At 41.0% G+C, this 19,911-nt stretch overlaps 2 protein-coding genes across 9 annotated transcripts in view; one reads left to right on the top strand and one right to left on the bottom strand.

Annotated features, from left to right (window-relative positions):
* The window catches only part of BTBD10 (BTB domain containing 10), a 42,714-nt gene extending 25,823 nt beyond the window's left edge, over nucleotides 1-16,891 (top strand). For 3 of the 6 annotated variants that reach the window (XM_090032738.1, XM_090032734.1, XM_090032733.1), the window contains exons 2-9: nucleotides 2,441-2,488; nucleotides 2,606-2,793; nucleotides 6,037-6,316; nucleotides 10,689-10,791; nucleotides 11,660-11,780; nucleotides 12,807-13,004; nucleotides 14,410-14,520; nucleotides 15,753-16,891. In XM_090032738.1, coding sequence (XP_089888864.1) covers nucleotides 2,640-2,793; nucleotides 6,037-6,316; nucleotides 10,689-10,791; nucleotides 11,660-11,780; nucleotides 12,807-13,004; nucleotides 14,410-14,520; nucleotides 15,753-16,063 — 1,278 coding nt within the window. In that variant the 5' untranslated portion in view covers nucleotides 2,441-2,488; nucleotides 2,606-2,639 and the 3' untranslated portion in view covers nucleotides 16,064-16,891. The remainder of the gene's footprint in view (nucleotides 1-2,440; nucleotides 2,489-2,605; nucleotides 2,794-6,036; nucleotides 6,317-10,688; nucleotides 10,792-11,659; nucleotides 11,781-12,806; nucleotides 13,005-14,409; nucleotides 14,521-15,752) is intronic. The other 3 variants (XM_090032737.1, XM_090032736.1, XM_090032735.1) reach the window with 1 other exon arrangement.
* Nucleotides 16,686-19,911, bottom strand: part of BMAL1 (basic helix-loop-helix ARNT like 1) — an 88,057-nt gene continuing 84,831 nt past the window's right edge. For all 3 annotated transcript variants that reach the window (XM_090032730.1, XM_090032732.1, XM_090032731.1), the window contains exons 18-19: nucleotides 18,928-19,030; nucleotides 16,686-17,998 (exon numbers count right to left, since the gene is read on the bottom strand). In XM_090032730.1, the coding sequence (XP_089888856.1) occupies nucleotides 17,838-17,998; nucleotides 18,928-19,030 (264 nt within the window). In that variant the 3' untranslated portion in view covers nucleotides 16,686-17,837. The remainder of the gene's footprint in view (nucleotides 17,999-18,927; nucleotides 19,031-19,911) is intronic.

The following is a 19,911-nucleotide window of genomic DNA, read 5'->3' as shown; positions in this document are numbered from 1 at the left end:
GGGTCGTCATTCCAGTTATAGCCTTCTAATGCAATAATTTCTTTAACCTCTCTTCTTTGTGACTGTTGTGTGGGATTCATAAATTAGTAAGCAAGTGGCTTTTTGAGGCCTCTCTCTTGGCTCCAAACAAATAGAAAATAACTGGGTGTGCACATTGTAGGAGTTATAGGCTAATTCTTACTAGATTAAAGTTGTTTGTATCATTTTGTAGGATTTTTGATATCCAATAAAAGAGGGTACACCAATAGAGATTTTTGGGGCCAATACAGATACCTGATTTTTAAGGCAGCATATTGGCCAATATCGATTTGATATCTGAAAAAGCATGGAGAGCTGTCTCCAGCTAGTTAGCCCGTTGTGGTGGAGGGGGAGTGGGGAGGAAAGAGGTGTAGGGAGCAGATCGAGGCCCCCATGGTGAGGGAGAGAGGGGGCTGACGCAGGTGCTGCTGGGGTGGGACATGGGACAGAGGCATGGCTCATGGGTGGGGTGGCTCCTGCTGCTGCTTGCACCCTGGGAGGGTGGGGGGGGCATGTCTCCCCAGATCTGCATGGTTTGAGAGAGTAGGCTGCAGCCGAGCTCTTCTCACTGAGGGCTGGGCTTGGAGCGGGGGCTACAGAGAGGGCTGAAGCCACCCCAAATTTTGCCATAGCTCCCTCCCAGCACTGCCACTGCCACACTTCTGATGCAGCCTAGCTCAACCCCCACATTCTCCTGTGCGCCGGGAAGAACCGGGGTTGTGCCAGGCATGCAGCAGTGCTGGGAGGGAGCTACGGTGAAATCTGGGGTGGTTGCAACCCCCTCTGTAGCCCCCGCTCTGAGCCTAGACCCTGGTGAGAAGAGCCCAGCTCTAGCCTGCTTGCTTGCTCCACACAGATCTGGGTGCAAGCAGCAGCAGGAGCCATTCTCCTACCCCACACACACAAGCTGCGCCCCTGTCCCATGTCCTGCTGTGGCTGGGGAGCACCTGCCCATGCCCCCTCCCTCCCTCACCATATGGGCTTTGATCTAGCCTCCTCTCCCCTTCCACCACAATGGACTTACCAGCTGTAAGCAGCTCTCCACGCAACTTCATTGCAGCTGTGTGTGCACACTGGCATTTATTGGCCAAGTTATCAGCCCCATTGGGCCAATTTCCAACACAGCCAATTTTCTTTATATTGGTAACAATCCAATATCAGACCAATGTATTGGTGCACTTCTACAATAAAAAGATCAGGAACTTAAGTCATGTCTATGCTGATAGGAGTGTAGCTAAGAAGCTGATTTAAGTGTTTCTACATAGTCCTTTTAGTACCATGCTGCAGTAGTGGGAATAAAAATGTGTTTTAAAGTGCCATAAACTAAGCATCTTTGTTTGATACAGTCTGAAATTATGGACCTTGAAATTTTTGCAGGTGTAAGTAACTCAATCAATTTATTTAAATGGAGAAATGCAACATAATATGGCCTGCATTAGCCTTGTGATTTAAACTCTACCTTAGGCAGCCAAGCTAAAGTTAAAGTGTATGTGAGTACTTCTTACTAACAATACCATCGACCTTTCTTTTTTAACAACTTCAGTTTTAACGGCTTAGTTTGCTGGATTGATATGATTTGTGGGCTGCTTTATTTCCAATTTCTTTCAACTGGCACAACAAAAAATGACTAAATTCATTTTTTTCCAGATGCCAAAGTACGACTGAAACCTTCTCTTTCAGTAAACTGAAGGGGATGTTTTACTTAAGGGGAAACATAATAGGATTTTAGAATAAAATATATCCATCTTATTTATCTAAAAGCTTTCTCACAAGCTTCTTCGATTTTGCAATAAACCTGACCTTTTTCCTTTTAATTGCATGGCATTGTCTTTGTAGCAAATTGTGTCCGTGTGTGTGTGTTTTGTCTGTTTAACTATTTACTTATTATGTTGCAGTAGTCTATTTTTATTATATGCCTTAGTTCTGCTTTGGCTTAACAGGTCTGCAAATGTTTCTGTGAATTCGGATTCAAACCATGAAGTAGTCTGTGGCATTTTACTTTAGTTAGCTTTCAGTACTAAGTTCAGTGTTGTCTACATTGCCAGCCTTCTGCCAATAAACAGCAGCTACCTGAACGTGTCCCCATTCTTATGACTTCTGTTGGCTCAGCACAGCTCCACTACAGGAGTTGTGCTGCTGACATTGTGCAAGGTGGACTCTGGAAGGGACCAGCTGTTTTAAAGAGGCCACAGACAGCCAGCAGAAAGCATGGGCACATCTCTAAGCACTTCTGGCAGCTTCACTGTGGCAACAGAAGCTTTCTGTTGCTTGCAGAACTGTAAAAAGGAAAGGTCTCTGCCACAATGGGGAGTGTGAGTCTGGATACACTAATAGTATTGCCAGCGGAACTTGAATTCTGCTGGCCAAGCTGTGTAGGATCGACCACACCTAATTCTTGCTATTTGTTTGTGATTCTAAACAGTAGTCTGCAGGAGTGGAAATATAGGAATGGTGTAGCAAAGAAGTGGAGGTAAGTAGCATTGATCTAGTTTTCAAGCCCCTTGAGTGAATTGCAAATACTAAATGTATTCTAGATTATTTTAGACTAAGATTGTAGATTGCTGAGTATTCTTTTTTTTCCTTTTAGTACCCCATCTCGTGTTGCTAAAGACCATACAAAAATGAGCCTCCATGGTGCTAGTGGTGGACATGAGAGATCAAGAGACAGACGAAGGTCAAGTGATCGATCACGTGACTCATCCCACGAAAGAGTAGAGTCTCAGCTCACTCCATGCATCAGGAACGTTACTTCACCAACAAGACAACATCATGGAGGTATGTTGGTGTCAAATGCGTGTTTCAAAGATGTAATCCATTAATTTGGTTAATTTTGTATTTTATTTTTTTCATTGTAGAGGGACAGTAAGGCGGGGGGGAGTCTTAAAAGTATTGCTAATTATTTGTTTTAATGCAGGCTTCCAGTAGTACCATTTCTACTTGCTCCCAAAGGCATGATATTCTCTCTGTTATCTTTTGGCTTGTCATTCCTATTTTTCATATGAGACTCCAGTATCTATATGATGCTCTAGTATGGGGTGGCCAGCCTGCAGCATGAGTGCCACAGGCAGCCTCTTTGTGGGGCATGCAAAGTATCAGGGAAGGGACAGGAAATACAGCAGCAGATTAGGCAGGACGCAGAAGGTAAAGCAGTGAATTGGGCAGTGAGAAAGGGGCAGAAAGCAGAGCATGAGTTCAGCGGGGAGGACAGAGTAGAGAACAGAAAATAGGAAGGGAATTGGACTAGGACTATGTGAGGATTCAGGGCTAACTTGTGGCATACCTACCAAAAAGGTTACCCCCTGCTGCTTTAATCTTCATAATTTCTAGGAAGTTACAATAAGCTATAAGATAATACATTGCTGGAGCATGGATCTAACCACTGAAGTCCCCTAAATATTTGAGGGGAGGTTTGGGAAATGCCCTTTTCTTTTTGTTATTTTTTTTAAAGCCCTTCAGTTTGTTTGACCTTGGGAACTGTTCAGTGCTGTTGTGGGGAAGAAGGGAGGAAGTGTGTTTAACCAAACACTCTTCAACCTCTCTTTATTAATCATCAGTTTAATGATAAAATGGCAAGGCAGATGTTCTTGCAACTTGTGAAATTGTGAACAAGTCTTTATATAATTTATTATTTTGAATATCTTTACTAAACCTTCTTGTTCCTGGTATCTGTAACATCTCTCACCCCATGCTATTCCTTATCCTTTTAATCATTTTTACCCCTAGACTCTGCACCCAGATGGATCAGGTTTGGGATTTTGAGTTATTGCCTCCTTTTCCCCCCGCCCCTTGTTTTTCAAATACAAAAACTTTTGACTTACAAGAAATCTTATTTAAGACCTGTACTACTACAGTCATAGTTCAATATTTTATACATTTTTTAAAATGTCATTACTGGTAGGGTATATTTTAATTTGAATTTACAGAACCACTGTAGACAAAACACAGTATTGCAAATTAGATCCCAGTTCTCCAAACGCTGCGTATTATATAACTTTACTCAGAAATAATCCTATTGATTTAAGATGGTCTTTAGATTGAAATATGTACAAAAAGTTTTTTGCATCAGGGTACACAATAGTATTTTTTAGAAAAAGGCTTTTTTTCCCTTTGTCATTTCAGAAAGAGTTAAGTGTCAGCATTAACAAGGAACAGTAACATCAACTGTTTACCAGTTTCAAAAGCAGCTGTAAAAATGAGCTTCCTTGTATTTTACTATGTGATGTATTTAAAAATCCTGTGTTATTAAACCTCCACATCTTTTTAATATTTAGACACAAGTACAGATATTCAGTTTGTAGGTAAAAACATTATAGGCCAGATACCAACCTGAATTCAGAAGTAGAGGTGCACCAGTGCATTAGTCCGATATCAGATCAATACTGATATAAAGAAAACTGGCTGTATTGGGTATCGGCCCGATAGGGCTGATAATTTGGCCGATAAATGCCTGTGCTGCATGGAGCCACAGTACAGCACTCAGGCAGTGAAGAGCACAGCCAGCAGCATGGAGAGCTGCCTCCAGCTGGTAAGTTTGGTGTGGTAGAAGGGGAGGGAAGGGGCATGGTGGTGGGGAGGCAGATCAATGCCCCCTGTGGTGAGGAAAGGAGGGGGCAGCTGCAGGCGCTTCCCAGGGGGGCGGTGACTCTTCCAGGCAGGTGGGTGGTGGTGGGATGTTGAGTCAGGGCTGTGCCCAGCGGCTGGCAGCAGTGGCACTGGTAGTGGAGCGGCAGTGAAATTTGGGGTGGATGCAGCATCCTCCCAGCACCTGCTCCAAGCCCAGCCCCTGCCCCACCCCTTGCAGATCCAGGGACCGCCCCCCGTGCCCTCCTGGGGTGCAAGCAGTGGTGGGAGCTGCTCCCCAGCCCCACCTGGGCAGCCCCTACCTTCTCCCTTGCCATGAGGGGTGTTGATCTGCCCTCTCACACCCCTTCCCTTCCCCCTCCCCTTCTATCACACTGAACTTACCAGCTGGAGGCAGCCATGTCAGAAATCGGATTGGTATTGGCCAATATGCGTCCTTAAATGTTGGCTATTGGTTTTGGCTCCCAAAATCTCTATTGATGCACCCCTATTCAGAAGCTAGTGGGTTTTTTTCACGTGTGTGTGTGTGTGTGTGTGTGTGTGCGCGCGCGCGTGCATACATGCATGCATGTACTGCCACAGTGCAAGGAATAAGAAAGCGGAGAAAAAAAGATGCAAAGAAAGACCAGTTTTCTTCCCAGAACTGATGCAGAATAGAGCATATACTGCAGGTGTCCTTTTGAGAACTGCCTCAGTTCTGGAGAGTGTGAATGGCTCTGACAACTAAGCAATTCAGCAATTATCACTGATTCCTGAAATCATTCAGCACAACAATAACAAAAAAAATACTTTCTACACTTACTGGGCTATATCTAAAAGCCTCTTACCAGCTTTTTTAAATACAGTGCATCTCAGGGGGAAACTTACAGCATTCCTTCTGCTACCACCACTTTCTCTCTGCTGGTCGTAAGTTCTCCATTTAACTGTAATTTACTCTTTTTAATCCTTTTTTCTGGTAAAGCTGTAATCAGTTCTACTTCAACTGATAAAACAACTCATTTCTGTATGATATCAGATTTTGTTTATAATGTAAGCTCTGAAATCATTCTCAACCTTGTAGACGAAGCAGTGCTGTATAAAATATATACATGCATAAACACACATATAATCCAGAAAGAAATACCAGCTACTGTGTCTGGCCTGTAGCATCTTTTCCCATACATACTGAATGTTTGCAACTTTTTGAGAAGAATATGTAGTTTCTTTCCAAGTTGCTGTAACAGAGGCTGCCATCTTCAGTAAATAAATAAATACATTAAAATAAAGAAACCTATAATAATTGGAACATTAAGTAGAATTATTAGCTGCATATAGAACAAGATTTGGGTGCATTGCCAAATTGATAACTTGCGTGTTTTCACTCATCTTTTTGTCTCTGATATAAGGTAACCTAGAACTCTGCCCTTGCCTTTTCTTTTGATTTTCATTGTCTGTTAGATCGTGAAAAGGATCACAGTTCGTCTCGACCAAGCAGTCCTCGCCCTCAGAAAACCTCCCCAAATGGTTCCAGTGTTGGGAATAGCAGTAGAAACAGCAGCCAGTCAAGTTCAGATGGGAGCTGCAAGATTGGTGGGGAAATGGTATTTGTATATGAGAATGGAAAAGAGGGAGCTCGGAACGTACGGACCTCTGAACGAGTAACACTTATAGTAGACAACACGAGATTTGTTGTAGACCCTTCCATCTTTACTGCGCAGCCTAATACAATGTTGGGCAGGTTGGTCCCATTTTTATCTTATAATTACGGAATAGCATGTTTGAAATAACATTTCCACGAAGCCATTTGAATTGCTTTAAATTTAAATTAAGCTATTCTTATGTGTCTGTCTGCTCGGTTGTTTTACATCAGTGGTGCTCAGTCTTTTTGGCTGGTCGACGGGATAGCTAGTGCCCAGTCTGTCTGCAGCCTGGATCCAGCTGGTGGTCCTGATCCAGTATTTGGGGCAGTGGCGGTAGAACCCCATCCAGCCATGCAGAGCAATGGGACAGGGTAGGGGGCATGGTCCAGTCCCAGTCCTGAGCCAGCTGTGAGGAGGGAGAGAGCCCTGATCTAACTGCAAGGAGGTGGAGAACAGGCTGGAGGGGCGGGGTGGGGCAGGGCTCGGCCCCAACCTGCTGTGCACGGCTTGGGGTTTTTGGAATTTGGCAGGGGCTGTATTGAATGTAACAGCTCCTGTGCTGCCAAACTTCTCAACTTGTGGGGAGCCCCGCGGAGTCTAAGGCTCCGCAGACCACATTTGGGCTGGAGGTTGAGCACCCCGTTTTATATCTGTTTACCTTTCAAATACAAAAAAGCAACACAACTGAATTTTATTCCACTGGCTGCATGTGATTTTTATGACCAAGTTAATAACAATTTAAATTTATAGGGAGAAACTTGTGAAATGGAGCTGTTGCTAATAAACTATCCAAGCAAAAGCTCAGTATTCATTTATAAATTGGAAGCATTGTTGTAGTACTCATTTTTTATGGATGTCTCCAAAATCAGCACAAGACTTTCTAACTAGCTCTGAATTGAAGGAGTGAGTGTAAGGGATTAGCTGGACAACTTCTGTATGTCTTTCCTTTTATATAGCACAAAACAAGGAACATAACCAGTGTTTGGAATACAATGAAAGAAATCTTTTTAGGAAAATATGGATTATCTTGTTCCAGTTGCCAAATCCTAAAGATATTGAAAGCCATTACATTCTTGTCCTTGGAAGCAGTTTTCTCTTTCTGTAAGCCTGAGTGATATCCTTGCAATAAGAGCTGTTATCAGTGTCAGCAAAAGCTAGCTAGCATCCTTAAGTATGTTGCAGATAGTTGAATTACTTTCATATTCTGGGTATGGGTTTTAAATTTAGTAAGAAAAGACCCTGTGGCTCATTATTTGTAGCTCCAGGGTAGTCCCCCTCATTCCTTGTATAAATGGTGGGCCATTTACTGTGGTGGTAAGTGGCACTTGTCTATGTTAAAGCACCTTGTTTTGTGTGCTGAGACATAGAGCAGCTGTGCCAGTCTCTCACTGAGTCTTGAGGTGTGCTCATGTGAGATTTGATTGCCTGTTAGCACAGGTCCTAGGTGTCATAACTTAAGTATGTCAGGTGGCAGTGCCTACTGAGCTGGAGGGGTGGGTTTTTTTTCCCTCAGTTCTACCAATCTTGGGTTTTGGTTTAAATTGCCTGAGAAGTAATAGTAAGTGGATTGTCCTTTCGTGAAAACAAGAGAGAGAATCTTGCCTGATGTTCCATATTCCATCTTTGGTTTCCTTCTTAGGTAACCAACTTAGGTAATGTCATAAATGAAAGGAGTGTGCTTGATAGTTTTGTGCATGTTAACAGAAATTGCATATTCATGTAAAGCAACATAACAGAATAGTTGCCCTTGACACTGACTTTAAGTACAGGTATACAGTGACTGACACAGTAGAATTTTCCCCTTGGCAAACGCTATTAAATGAATTGTCTATCCTCAGGGACTTGTCAAAAGAACAAGCTTATTCTACATTTCTGCAGGTTCAAAACTAGGTTAATAAAACTATGGAAGTAGTGGTTTAAAAATAACTTTATTTTAAAGCTGCTTCTTGTCAGTAATAGCATAAGAGGCACTAAGTAAGATTTTCATGTTCCAGGAATGGGCCTTTACCCATCTACTTAAGCTCTGCTCATTCTTTCAGTTTCAAGTGGAGAGTGTCTACTAGGCTTTGCCTCAAGCCTAGTAGACAATGAGCTTTTATCTTTCATAATCCTAAAATTGACTTCCTTTTTTAAAAGGGCATTTATATAAAAGTTCAACTTCACTCACTGAACTTGTTCTACCCCTTGTTAATACAAAACAAGGAATCAGTTTGGAATCAGTGCTTACTGTGTACATGTACACCTAGAAGAAACACAACTGGGTGTTTTCTTAAAGCAAAATATAAAAGCTAGATAGTAGTGCTGTGGTAAATAAAGTAGAGGTGCACTGGTATCTCGGTTGCATATCAGATCGGCACTGATAAAAGGAAAATTAACATTATTGGCTATCGGCTTTTTTTGGCTGGTGTAGCTGATAATGTCACTGATTGAATGTCATGTGCTTGTGCACAGCTGCATGCATGCACATGGCCAAGAATGCAGCCTGTCAGGTTGGAGAGCAGCACCCTGCAGATAAGTCTGTGGAGTAGAAGGGGGGTGTGTGTGGGGGTGTAGATCAAGGCCCCCACGGTGAGAGGGAGAGTGTGGGGCAGGGGCAGGCACTGCCCAGTTAGGGCAGTAAATGAGACCCGCCGCTGCCCTCCTTCCCCCCCCCCCGGCTGAGAGCAGGATAGAACACCTGCGGTTCTGTCCTGCTCCTGGCCCCGGGGGAGTCCCATTCTCCGCCCTGGCTGGGCAGTGCTTACCACTGCACCTGCCTTGCTCCCTCCCTCCCAATGGGGGCCTCGATCTCTCCCCCCCACGCCCTTTCCCCTTCTTAGACTTATCTGCAGGGCACTGCCAGGCTGCATTCCTGTAAATTGGCTTTTAGATTGGTATCGGCTGATATGCCTGGTGAATAATTGGCTATCAGTATCGGCCAAGAAAATCTTTATTGGTGCACTGCTAGTGTTTAAAAAAAAAAAAAAAAATGCCTTCATGCCTTCCTGTAAAAGAATACAACTTTTCATTCCAGAGGTAGAATGTCAAATCGTAGATATGGTTTCTTTAAAAAGCGTAAAATAGTTTGAACCTTAAACTGTTGAAACCCAGAGAGGTAAGATTGAGGTCTACCTATTAGTCTTCTCTGTCTGTAGGATGCACATGGACACTTGACACTCAAAGTGTGTATTTTCTCTCTCAACTGGTATCTGACTTTTGTTAGATATCCAGATGCGTTGAGTAGCGTGTGTGTGTGTGTGTGTGTGTGTGTGTAGCTTCTCAGCAGAGACTTGTGCTTGTGCCACATCACTGTTTAATATTTTCAGGTTCATTCATTTGTAACCACCAGAGCTAACTAAAATTTGTACAGTCTCAGTAAGCTGTGGCACAGGCAAACCCTTTCATTATGGTAGCCCATCTACCCTTTATAGGGGAAAAAGCATCCAGGAATTGAAGTGCAATGAGAAGTGGACCAAGAAAGAAATGAGGGAAGGAAGATACAAGCCAAGGGGAGACAAGGAGAGGCAGTTAGAAGGAGTCTAATGGTAGTGATCGAGTGGCATTCCTGGGCACCTCTGCTCCCAGGCAAGGACTGCTACGGAGACGAAGCACGCCGTCTTTAAGAGTGCAGGCCTTTTGCTCCTGCACTGGAGCAGAAGCAGTTTTCAAGGTAGCAACTCTGTGGGTTCGTAGAGGGGCTGCATGTTGCCCTTTTCAGCTGGAGGAAGTTAGTATTGGGACTGAAAGCACTGAAAGAAGAAATTTGGGATATTTTATAGGGTGAGGAATAGATGAATGAACAAATCTGAATAAAATGTGAGGGGCTGGAGATGTAGAGACAGACTGGCAACTAGTTAAATTGCTTAATTTTGGAGGGCAGATGAATGTTGTCTAGGACTCAATCTGTACTTTTAAGATTTTACCTTTTTAAACAGGTAGGTAGATGGCGTTTGAGGTGCCAGGTGTTTAGTCTAATCCTCTTAACAGAAAAAACATCTCCCAAGTCTGATTTTTTTTTTTTTTTTTCCCTCCACTGAAATCTTCCAGGGCTGTTTGTGTGTCACCTATATCGTTTTTTTTTTTTCTTTTAACCTTGTTTTCAAGCAGATTTTCTTTTAAAAGATACAGGCGAGAATAGCCAAGGTAAATATATTTTTAGATATCCATTCTTCCAAGGAATTGAATGAAATATTTCTGTTTTAAACTGTAAATGGGAGCATTCCCAGTTTGTGAAGCATGGAAGAATGGAGATTGCCTTTTCTTCCTGAGCTCTACTACCTAGAAACAGTTTAATTTAGAGTCTGCATTTGTAGGGCGGTGGGGTTCCCCAGTGGTCTTAGCTCAGACTTAACTGAAGAGAATGCATCTGTAATACCTTATTTATAGAGTGTATAACTTACGAAACGGATCATAAATCTCTGCCAAGTCATTTGTAGTTTTGTCATATCCAAAGTTTCTTGGAAATCTGAAATAAGTTTTAATCCTGAACAGGATGTTTGGATCAGGCAGAGAACATAACTTCACACGTCCTAATGAAAAGGGAGAGTATGAAGTAGCTGAAGGAATTGGCTCCACTGTGTTTCGTGCTATTCTGGTAAGCTTTTATTTCAGATAGCAGGGATGATGTGTGTATGACTTCACCTCATGTTCGTTTAGATTTCTTGATCCCCAAGATTAGAAAAGTTGAACACTTGAGATGGGGGGGGGAGTTTACGCAGATATATAATACAAATTGGACAGCTTTCGATGGTAATATTTTTCTCTGTGCTTGTTGTGCGTCACTTTGCCTCAGACATAAGATTTTCAAAATATTAACTTTGTCAGAGGCCACCCCCCTCATTTTAAATACAGTTCTTCTGTCTGTAGGTGTTGGGGTTTAGTGCATTCTCAAAAATCAAAGAACCTGGAAGATTTTTAAACCTCCATTTTGGGAGGGAAAAATTATTCAAAATACCATCTGGATGTCTTATTAGCTCTCGTTCTTGTTTCTTTTGCAGCAGAGTACACTTGTTAACACAACTTATTGTAAAAAAAATTTTCCAGGTGGCCTATGTCCCGGCAGAAAATAGCAGAATTCACTCTTTAAAGAGAACTAGGCCCCTCTAACTATTGCAATGTGGCTCATCTGCTGTTCTGCCTTGTTGACTGAGCTGTGTTGCAGCAGAAACTGAATGATGTGTAAATAATAAACAGCATAAAGCTAAGCGCTAATAATAAAAACCTAATATGTCTAAAACTTGAACTACTTAAATTATGTTTTTACTGTGAAAGCTTGGTAAATCTGAGGATAAATATGTTTTAATGTCTAATCATGTAGTTCAATCTCTATTCTTTGGAAGGGGAGGGAGAGGGAATATAAAGTTTATTGATATGAAAGGGTCCTGTAATAAGGAATTAATTGTTTTTTATTAGTAGTTGTTTTGGTTCAGTAATTTATATATAAATACATTTTTGTTTATAAGGATTACTACAAAACTGGGGTAATACGTTGTCCCGATGGAATATCTATTCCCGAACTAAGAGAAGCATGCGACTACCTTTGTATCTCGTTTGAATACAGTACTATCAAATGTAGAGATCTCAGTAAGTATGGATTCTTTGAAAACAGAATGGTAGTGAACAGATGTTAACATAAATCTAGGGTTTTTTTAAGTTTCTGATATTACTGCTAGAATATAATCTGGAATGTATAAACTATTGTGGGAATAAGATCTATCTTTTCTTCCCATCTCCCCATGCACCAGAGCAGCTCATCTTTTCAATCAAGAGTCATTAAAAAATTAAGCCCTTCCTTGTTCACTATTTCCCTGTGTAAAATTGAGAAATGGTAGCAGCTGGTTGACAGCAGAAATCTTTCTGGGAATAAAGTCAAGAAGTGGTGTATACATAAAGCTCTCCTTATACATAAAGCTCTCCTCATTTGTTACTTAATTAGAAATTGAGAGAGAAGCTATAATGATAACAGAAGCAGTCTTGCTTTTGCTGGCACAGCTGTATTTGTCATAAATTGCACGTTATTTCATCTTGACTTAAGTATGTCAGCAGAATTATTTCCAGAACTACTAAACTTATTACTGGAATAAAATTCAAAATAATGTCCCACATAAAGGGCTGGTGCTCACAAGTGTGAACTCTGTGGAAAGGGTGTATACAGCCACACATGATACTGCCCTAGGGATTCCTTAATGGTGTAACATCTGAGGTTTAAGATGCTTTCTTTTGAACTTTAGCTTGTGTAATTGAGATTCACTATCTGCACTCATTGGTTCAGATACTTTTATAAATAATTACAATATTGATTTTCAAGATCAGATTTATCCCCATACAACACTAAAATAATCAAATTATTTTATATGACAGGGATAGCAAACTGCAAGAGAGTCCTCCTAACACAGACTTTTGACACACGTTCTTGGTAGTCAGTAAACTGGAAGGTGGTTCTGATTTTGCTCATAATAAAGCACCAAACAGTGTTTTACCTGACACATGCTGATTTTTTTTTTTTTTTTTTTCTCTCTGTTCAGTTTTTAATTCCAGCCAAACCTTCTTTAGCAAGCTTCCAAATGATATCTCCTTGAGGTTTGATTTTAATTTTTTTTTTTTTTTTAGGTGCTCTTATGCATGAATTATCGAATGATGGGGCTCGCAAACAGTTTGAGTTCTACTTGGAAGAAATGATTCTCCCACTAATGGTAGCCAGTGCCCAGAGTGGTGAGAGAGAGTGTCACATTGTGGTGCTTACAGATGATGATGTGGTAGATTGGGATGAAGAGTATCCTCCACAGATGGGAGAAGAATATTCACAAAGTAAGTCTGGCTTTATGCTTAGCACTGAATTTAACTATAAGGGCCTCTACCAAAGTACTATCACATGTCCTTTAATGCTGCATCAGTATTAAGCACAAGCACTATTACCAGAGCTTTACAACATATCTAATTCTGGTAGTGGACATATAATTTGGGGTTAACGTTAAACAAATGTAATAGCGTTAAGTTCCAATCCATTCAAAGCAAAGTGTTTACCAAAAGGGCACCAGACAGTAAGGGATGTGTACCTTAAAATAGAGAGTCCAAATCAATTGGCAAACGGTTGTTATTGACCATTTTGTGTTAAACGCAGACATAAATTAGAAAACAAATAGATCATGTACCTGGTGTTGTCTTCATTGTGGGTTTTTGTTTGGTTTCTTTTTAACAGTTTGGTGCTTAGATAAATTGGCCATTGTTAATGAAGTGCCCTTCTGCTCATGCATGATAACTTTAGGCATTTTATGTTCAAATATGTGGCTATTTATTTATGCTCCAATAAAATAAAAGGCATCTTATAAAGAGTTCCTGTTTCTTCGGCAAGTGCTGACATTTTAGATTAGGGTTTTTTTTGTTTGTTTGTTTTTAAAGCTTTACCAAAACTGTCATGGTGAATTGTAATAATAAACTTCAGCTTCCCAAAATATTTAAGTGGGGAAGAAGGGGAGTAAAAAATAGCTTCAATGTCAGTATTACCACTTCGGCAGGGTAACACAGGAAGGCTGAGCCTTGCTTTCCAGGAATCTTAAAGGCGTGAAAACTGTCTATAACTTTGCCTTACAGCACACTTAACATGGGAGTTTTACATGGCTGCTCTAGGAGCTTTTTTGTGAATCTTCTAGATGTAATGTATACCATCTGAAAAGGGAAGAGGGCAGGGGCAGCAAATCTGTATTTAGTCTCCTTTCAAAACTTGTTATTTCTAATCTGTTTGCCAGTGGGTTGGCAAGAATTTTTAATATGGGCAGACAGCAGTGCCTATAATATTCAGAAGCACTCTTAGAGCTTTGTTTGGGGGGCTTTTCTGTTTGCTCTGCACTCTGTTATATTTCCATTCTTATTTCTTTCAAAAGCATAAGTGACACCGGTAGGAGAAAATGCCCAGCCCACCAGAGTTAACTGTTTGCAGCAACACTACTTTTATCCTTAGATTTCAGTCTTCTACAATATGTACTCTGAGACCTTTTGAATGAATCTTCCTCAAATAAGTGACATCGAAGAGGCCAAAGGATGAAAAAGAACTCATGCTTCAGTCTTGGGTTGCTTTCCTGCTAACTATACTGGGAACTTAGCAGCTTGGAGCTAGGTTTTAGCTTTTGCTTTAACCTTAAGAAGATAAGCACAGGTTACAAATTTGCAGTACAATTTTATCACTGAAATGTGGATTTTTTTATTTTTTTTTAAGTAATTTACAGCACAAAATTATACAGGTTCTTCAAATACATTGAAAACAGAGATGTGGCCAAATCTGTTCTGAAGGAAAGGGGTCTCAAGAAGATTCGACTGGGTATTGAAGGTAAGTAGCAATTTAAATGATTCTTAATTTAAAAGGTCATTTTTATATTGATTTGTTTCTGCAGAATGTTTCTTTTATAACTCCTTTATCAGCCACCCATTTTGCTAGATTAATCTGAGGCATAAGAGGATCTAAAAGTTGGAATACCTCATGGCATGGATTTATTCTACAGTATTGCAGCCTGGTTTGTAGGAGGCTGTGGAGTGGAACCTCAGCCACTAGTGGCAGAAACTAACTTGTTCATTCCTTGCTTATGTCCAAATTCTAGTTTGTCATCTTGCTGCAGTGCTTTCTGTTCAGTTCTAATAGTAGAAACTTTCCACTGCTGGAATCAGAAAAACATGGGCTGCTCTAGTCTTCCTATGCCCAAGGGACTGGAGCAGCTGACCAAAACCCAACGCTTGCTTCTCACACTGGGGACTCTGGTGTCAGAAGCAGGCATGGAGCTGCCCAGCTCATGGTGCCCAGCAACTGAGCATTGTAATTTGAGTTAGAAGGAGATGAGAGCAGCTCTCCCGTGTAACTTTTTTCCTGACAAAGATGACCCTATGCCTTCAGAGACCCAGAACCTTTCCCCTAGCTGTACTGCTTCTAGTCTCTAGAAGCTGAACTGAGAGAAAGTGTGCAGCTGTTCAGGAAACTCCCAAGAGCAATTTCTACATCATTGTAATTGCGGGGTTTTTTTCTCCCAGAGAGGCTTTGTGTATTGGGAGGAAAAAGCTCAAATATGTGCACATACTTTGGTTCTGGTAGAAACTGAATGTCTGTATGTGACTTAAGTTGCTTACAATGAAGAAAAACGGTGTTTTTGGTTCCAACCCAGGGAACTTGAGACAGCAGCCTGTAGTACCACCGCTATGGGGATTTCATCTTGTGCTTTTTCCCTTACTCTAGGCCATATTTTCTGAGAAAATCGTTTATTGGGCTCTGCCAGGATGGAAAAATATGTAGCTTGGTTCTGTAGGTCTGAAAGGAGTGGCTTGTGAATAAATAGTCTTAGCATCCTTTTGCTTTGCATTTCAGCTGACGCTTGCAAGCTTTTGACCTGTTTTTAGGGCAAGAGAATGCAGGATATTGGGTGGAGGGAGCAACTTGGTGCCTGCCACTATTCAGCATATTTGTAGGGAAATTGATTTGCTCCTTTTTTGTGTCCTTCCACTTACCGGCTGTGGGCACACTGACAGACTAGCTTGTAAGAGCTTCTTACTTTGTGTCAACTTAATGTTTTATAGGTTACCCCACATACAAAGAAAAAGTGAAGAAGAGACCAGGTGGGAGGCCCGAGGTGATTTACAACTATGTCCAGAGGCCATTCATTCGCATGTCATGGGAAAAGGAGGAGGGAAAGAGTCGACATGTTGACTTTCAGTGTGTAAAAAGCAAATCTATAACAAATCTAGCAGCAGCTGCAGCAGATATTCCCCAGGACCAGCTTGTGGTAATGCACCCCACACCACAAGTGGATGAGCTAGATATTCTGCCTATTCATCCTCCACCCAACAACAATGATGTGGATCCTGAGGGGCAAAATCCAGGACTCTGATCCAGACTTACTCAAACAGAAGCATGCTACTTTAAGATGACTGTACTCAACTCATACTACACTGCAATTCCTGCTTTTCTTCATTGTGTAACAAAGTGTTTAGGATATTGCAGTATGGACTCTTTTAAAGACCAAAGGAGTATTTGATCATAATTTTCAAGAGTACAGCTCTAACATTCTGAGGTTCCAGTTACATACGTGTATTTGTTTACCAGTAGGCTTGTGACATTGGTTATTTGTATGCTGGACTCTCCTTGCTCTAGGCCCATCAAAACAATGGGATCTGGTGGGTGGTTTCAATAATATTGTTACGCAGTGGGTAAGAAGCAGAACTGATAGTAGCACTTTAAATGGTTGATAACTAGAATTCTCAAAGCCATTTTTTTTATAAATGTTGCACAATGCTAACTTAAACAAAGTGCTTCTATCAAAGTCTGTCTATTCAGTTACATGTAAATAACTTGCTCTGAATAGACTGACCCTTTTAAATGTATTGCATATGGTCGAGCACAAAACAAGTCCTTCCCACAGGGGTTTTTGGATTGAGGGCAATTCAATTACCCATGTAACATCCTGGTCAAGTCCAATTTCTTCAGTGAATTTTTTTTCACTTGTTTGCAGCTTGAGCCATCTTCAGGGGTTGTGAACAACTGTTAGGGGCTTTATCTTAAATTTTGCCTTACCTTAATCTGTTCACAGAACTATTTATTTACTAAACTTTTCATAAGTGTTGTGGAATAAGAAAATGGAAATGGTTCGCTCTTCAGTTATTAAATGATTGTACTTGTAAAGTCAAGGTTCATTCAAATAAAGTTTCCATTATTTTAACCTGCTTCTGATAAATTCAGGGGGGCATGAGCGATAAATGTATAGTACAGAATTTCCAGTGGCTCCTCCCTTATTGCTTTGAAGCAAGGAGGAAACATGGTAAGGACTGAAAGAACAGTGTATAGATTTCCTTTTCTCTTGGGATTTCAGGCACTGATTGGAACTTAAGAAAAAGCAACAATGCTAAACATTTTTTCCATTGAGTAAACTGATATACTTGCAGATACGAGGCATGAAACTAAGCTAACAAAATAACCTAATGCAGCTACCAATTTAAGTGTGTGAAAGAGAGAGAGAGAAGGTTCAAAGCACTGAGGTAGTTTAAACCTTTATTGTGAATGTTTTAATCTCCACCCCTTTTCCCCCCCCAAAAAGTGGTAGGCAATCAAATAGGTTCTAGCATGTTTTTTTTAAGCAGGGTTTTATCAAATTTATTTTATCAAAGTAAATGCTCCATTTTAGAACAAGGGAAACATTTATTTTTAAAAATATTTAACTGTCTAATACATTACACTTTAACAATATTTATAGTAAAGGATTCTTACAATAAAGAATAAACAGCTTTATGATACAATTAGTATAAGAAATATCCACATGGGGACTTTTTTGTAGTGTAAAAACACACCATACATCTGAAATGACCATTTGCATATAAAAGCTACCAATGATGCCAGTGCCAAGTCTCACAATGCTTTTTTTTTTTTTTTTAAAAATCCAAAATATACAAGTAATGCAAGCTATACACAGCTAACCAAATCAATGATGCAAAAACACTGTAGTGGGTTTCTCCACTTTGTCTGAAATTACACAAGGTAGGATGAGTTCTGATATGGCTTTTATGAAATTCAGACATAAAAGCTTCTCATAATCCAACAAGTTTCACAGACTGTAGAACTCCACCAATAAATGCACTTTGATATTCAGCTGTTGAAGCAATGTGTAGTATTTACAAGGGCCATGGTAAATCACTAAAATCTACAGGGCCACCGAGACCTGCATCTGCTTCCAAAAGGCTCATTATAACTGCCATTGCTGCTTCATCATTGCTGGGGCTGCTTGATCCTTGGTCATTGTCTATCATATCTATGCTTATGTGAGAGTTCTCCCCTGTGAAAGTAAGACAAGGAAATTGAAGTAACGTATGTGATTATATTGGCTTGCTTCTATTCAGAAAAGGGAGATTGGAAGTGACTGCTCAGAAAAAATGTCAACTTAGATTGATGGTGGACAAAAGAATGCCTGACTATTCTGCTATCAAACCCATTCCCTGGCTCAGGATGCAGCTGGGACCTCATTTCTGACCAAACCTCTACCCCCTCTTCCCCCCACCAACCAAAACAAAAAAACCCCTTAACATTTATGGATAAAATGTTACCATGTCCTGAGGACAAGGGTTGGGGATACATACAACCAAAAAAACCCTGTCCACTATGGACATTAACTGCTTAGCTCAGGCTCACAACCTGTGGGATATTATTTCAACTCTAGAAAACTGAAATTTAGTTTTGAGTTGGCAATCAAATGAACTGAATATGACTTTTAACCTACAACAGTTGAATCCAAACATCTGCAGGTAGAAAAGGTGTTTAGCTGGTCCAAAGCCTTTTTGAGAAGAGCAGCAAAGACAGATACATTTAACAATAGTACAGGGGAGATCTTTATAAAACAATTTTACCCTAACAATTTTGCTATGTAGGGATCTAGATTAATTGTTTCAACTAGCACAAAATAAGCAGCAAAATAAATGAGCTGGTAATCGTGGCTGGCTGGGGCATTTCTGAAGTTTTTCTAACTTCCCATTACCCAATCCACCCCCACATGCTGCTACTTAGACTGATCTGCTATTCGTACTGGCTATTCACTACCGATTCGGGAATTTTCTACTTGAAGACTGTTAACTGGTATTAAATATAGCTAAAAATAATGTAAAGCTCAAATTCACATATCATGATTAAGTGGATGCTTCAGAAAGGCAAGTTAGTTATATAGTTCACAAGGCTAAAATATACAAATAACCACCATGTGACTTTGCTTACCAAGAATGGAGGAACTGTCAGAATAGGGATAACCAGAATTATCTTGGATCTGCCCAGATAGTAAACCAACCGAAGGAATGTCTGGAGTTCCACCATTCAAAATCTAAATACAAATGGGAAATGTAAGGTGGTAGATTCCAGTAGACATTGGAGCAGCATGTGTTACATATCAGGAAAGTCAGGGTCCCAAGGTAAGGCTTAGGATAGAAACTCTTATACTAAAACCACTTCAGTGAGAATGCATATCCCAATTCCTTAATATGGTGAATGCTGGGATAGCCTTTCTAAAGACCAGCCTTTCAAATTAAATAGCCACTGGAACATGAGTTACTTTACTGCTTCTAACAGACCACACTTGAACTATTCCAAGAGTCTCAATGACTGGGAACTGATTCATAACTGGCCCAGTTCAGTGTCCACATACGTGCTCCCAAAGATTATGAAGTAGAAGTCACCTTTCAGGCATTGCAGTGCTGTCAAACCACCACCAGGGGGTGGTAGTGAATACCCAGCCCACCCTGCTTCCCAGTGGCAAGTGCTCCAGTTCCCCCAGCATTCCTTGAGCAGGAGATGAAGGCCCAAGCTGATTGGCCACCAAGGTAGAGGAAAATGATGTCCTCAATTGCCCGCGCAACTGCAATTTCCTGATGCTCCTTCTCACACTGAGTTCAATAAAGACCATTTCTACACTATTACCAAAATCTACATGGTGCTACCCTACCTGGGACTCCCAAATGTGTTGGGAAGGTGGGGGGAGAGGGCTGCCTGGGCTGCAGCTTTTAGATTCCTGTGTGCTGGGTACTTGGGGCTGCTGGAGCTTTAGTGGGTTTTAAAGAGCACTTCCCACTAAACCATTCATCACTTCCTTCAACTCTTGTCAATGTACCAGGCAGGGTTTGGTATACTGGAGGATGATCAGGGGTGGTGGTGAAGGGGTGGCTGGTTGGGTTGGGGGAGGGGGGCTAGATGCTAAAGGAGGTTGCA

Source organism: Crocodylus siamensis, chromosome 2 (assembly GCF_052110815.1).
Source record: "Crocodylus siamensis isolate JL-2025a chromosome 2, ASM5211081v1, whole genome shotgun sequence".
Taxonomy (NCBI): Eukaryota; Metazoa; Chordata; order Crocodylia; family Crocodylidae; genus Crocodylus; species Crocodylus siamensis.
This window is presented reverse-complemented; position numbering and strand designations above follow the sequence as displayed.